Source organism: Suricata suricatta, chromosome 2 (genome assembly GCF_006229205.1).
Source record: "Suricata suricatta isolate VVHF042 chromosome 2, meerkat_22Aug2017_6uvM2_HiC, whole genome shotgun sequence".
In the NCBI taxonomy this organism is placed as follows: Eukaryota; Metazoa; Chordata; class Mammalia; order Carnivora; family Herpestidae; genus Suricata; species Suricata suricatta.
This window is the reverse complement of record NC_043701.1, coordinates 59,306,786-59,309,000: the sequence shown is the minus strand read 5'-3', so window position 1 is coordinate 59,309,000 and position 2,215 is coordinate 59,306,786. Positions and strand designations below refer to the sequence as shown.

Genomic DNA, 2,215 nt, shown 5'->3' with positions numbered 1-2,215 from the left:
GTTATTTCCCTGGAATCATCTTCACACAGTAAAAGCTGGTTTGGCAATGAGAGGACTATAAATTAGGGGTGTGATAAAGCATATAAGGGAAAGACTTAGCCTTGTGGTTCATCGAGTAGCCAGTCTGGCCCACCTTTAGTGCCACTAATTATTTTTGATGTCCTCTATTTCCTGTTAAATTGCAAAGGATATTAAATGTGTCTGACCTATAGTGTAATAGCTACAATGAGAGATATTCAGCAAAAACAAGGGAGTGAGTTTAACCTCATAAAGTTGCAGAGAATTAGATTGACCCCTTTCTCCCATTTTATATAATACCCTCTTAACAAACCTCTCACCCAGCCTCCTATGAACACCACCAAATTTCCATGAATTTGTACCATTCCTGGGAATCTCACTGAATGCACAACGTGTAAAGGCTAAGATCTTTCAAAATAGGCAATTCAACCTTACATTTGTGCTTAATCATTTGATACCTTGGATAGGTATTACATGAAGCGATTCAGAATTACACAGTAGCTGAGGATACACGCTTGAACACCATGTACCTGGGTGTGATACTTGGCTTCTGGTACTTACTAATGATATAACACCAGACAATTACTTGTATATCCTCAATTTATTTTTAAAATGGGAACAAAAATAATAATCTCAGAGGTTATTGACAATTAAACAAGATTAAAGTTTTGTATGCAAAGCTCTCATATAGGTGGTGGTGAATTTGCGATTAACGGATATTGGCAGTTATTCTTACTTGGAAACATAGTCGAGGTGAAGAAGTGCTAAAGGCCATTTATAACCAATGATTTTTTTCCATTGGATTTATTCATTAAAAATGTGACTTTTCCTTTTAATATTTTGGAAAGTTCTAAGTCAATTTTGCAGAGGTGGGTGATTAAGTTGACTGGCAAGCTGGATTCTGAGTTGTCTTGGTGGTGGTGCTGCTGTTGATGGGGGTGTAGATGTTTAATGTCAGGTTGTGTTGATGCCTGGTGGTCACTTCAGCCCAGGTCATCTGAAAGGTACACTGTCACATCTCTCTCATACAAGTCCCAGCCTTTCAAAAATACAGGTGTAACTAACAAATGGCTTCTTTTAGAAACCCTGAGGCTGCAGGCCATGAACACCTCTGCCTACTACACCTACATCCTCCTCCTGCTCAAGAGTGTCATCTACTCCATCATTATCACCTATTTTCTGCTGGGAAGACCAGCACTCTGTGACTTGAAGGGTTTCGCACCATGGGTCCACTTTTCTTCATTGGCTATTGTCACTAAAAGATCTACTGAGGATATAGAAAACCTTCCTTTCTGAGTGGGTTATTTCGGTTCATGTGTGTCTTATTCCATTGTGTCATTGCAAAATGGGTTTACAAACCACTGGGCAAACAGAAAATGTCACTCTGCACCAAGAACAAATTCTGTCATGACTTTGGGGCGGGGTGGGTGGAGGTATCCATGGGGGGTCCGCGCCGCTCTCTCCTTACTGTCTATCTGCTTCTCAGCCACCCAACACCCTGGCCTCTGAGCACAGCCAGCTTGCAGCTTCCCTAGCATCCCTTGGGGCTCTTTATCCAGATAACTGCCTGGAGCCCTTTGTTTTATACACCTGCAGGCCATCCTCCTTGCTACCTGAATTTTGTGCTGTTTTTCATAATAGGCACAATAAAAACAGTCAAAAGCCTCCTTCTGCCTCTGTGGACATTCATTTGGTGAAGTCTAACTGAAAGTCCCAGGTAAAGGACAGCATGGCAACTGAGCCTTCACATTCAGCATTGGTTGTAATTATGGTCAATTCCACATGTCTAATTCTTTCCCTGAGAGAGTCCTTATGATGCCTTCTTTGGGGCGCTGGCTGCAGGGAAGCCACAGTCAGTGAAGTTGTCAGGTTATTCCTTTGCAAGTTCAGATTCCAGTGGTTTAAGACACTCTGGCGGCCAGAGTATCATATCGTATGACAGGTGGGTATGTCAGACCTGGACCAGTGTCTCACGTGCACCATGTTTTGTCGTGTCAGAAGAACCCCATGAGAGCTGTGCTAACACAAGAAAGGTAGGGAGATGGAGGGGTTAAGTTCTTGGACTCTGAACTTCAAGAGCCTGGGTTTAAATCTCAGGTCTATAGCTATTGGAACTTTTTGTGCCCTAATTTTCGCATTTCTAAACTGGACTTACAGTGACATGTTTCTTGGAGTTGTGTGGATGACATGAGTTAAT

At 42.2% G+C, this 2,215-nt stretch overlaps 1 gene segment (V, D, J or C); it reads left to right on the top strand.

Moving 5' to 3' along the window:
* The window catches only part of LOC115275050, a gene marked incomplete at its 5' end in the record, with an annotated part of 19,484 nt that extends 17,827 nt beyond the window's left edge, over positions 1–1,657 (top strand). The window contains 1 exon segment of the C gene segment in view: positions 1,100–1,657. Within this exon segment, the coding sequence occupies positions 1,100–1,314 (215 nt within the window).
* Between the last annotated feature and the right edge of the window lie 558 nt (positions 1,658–2,215).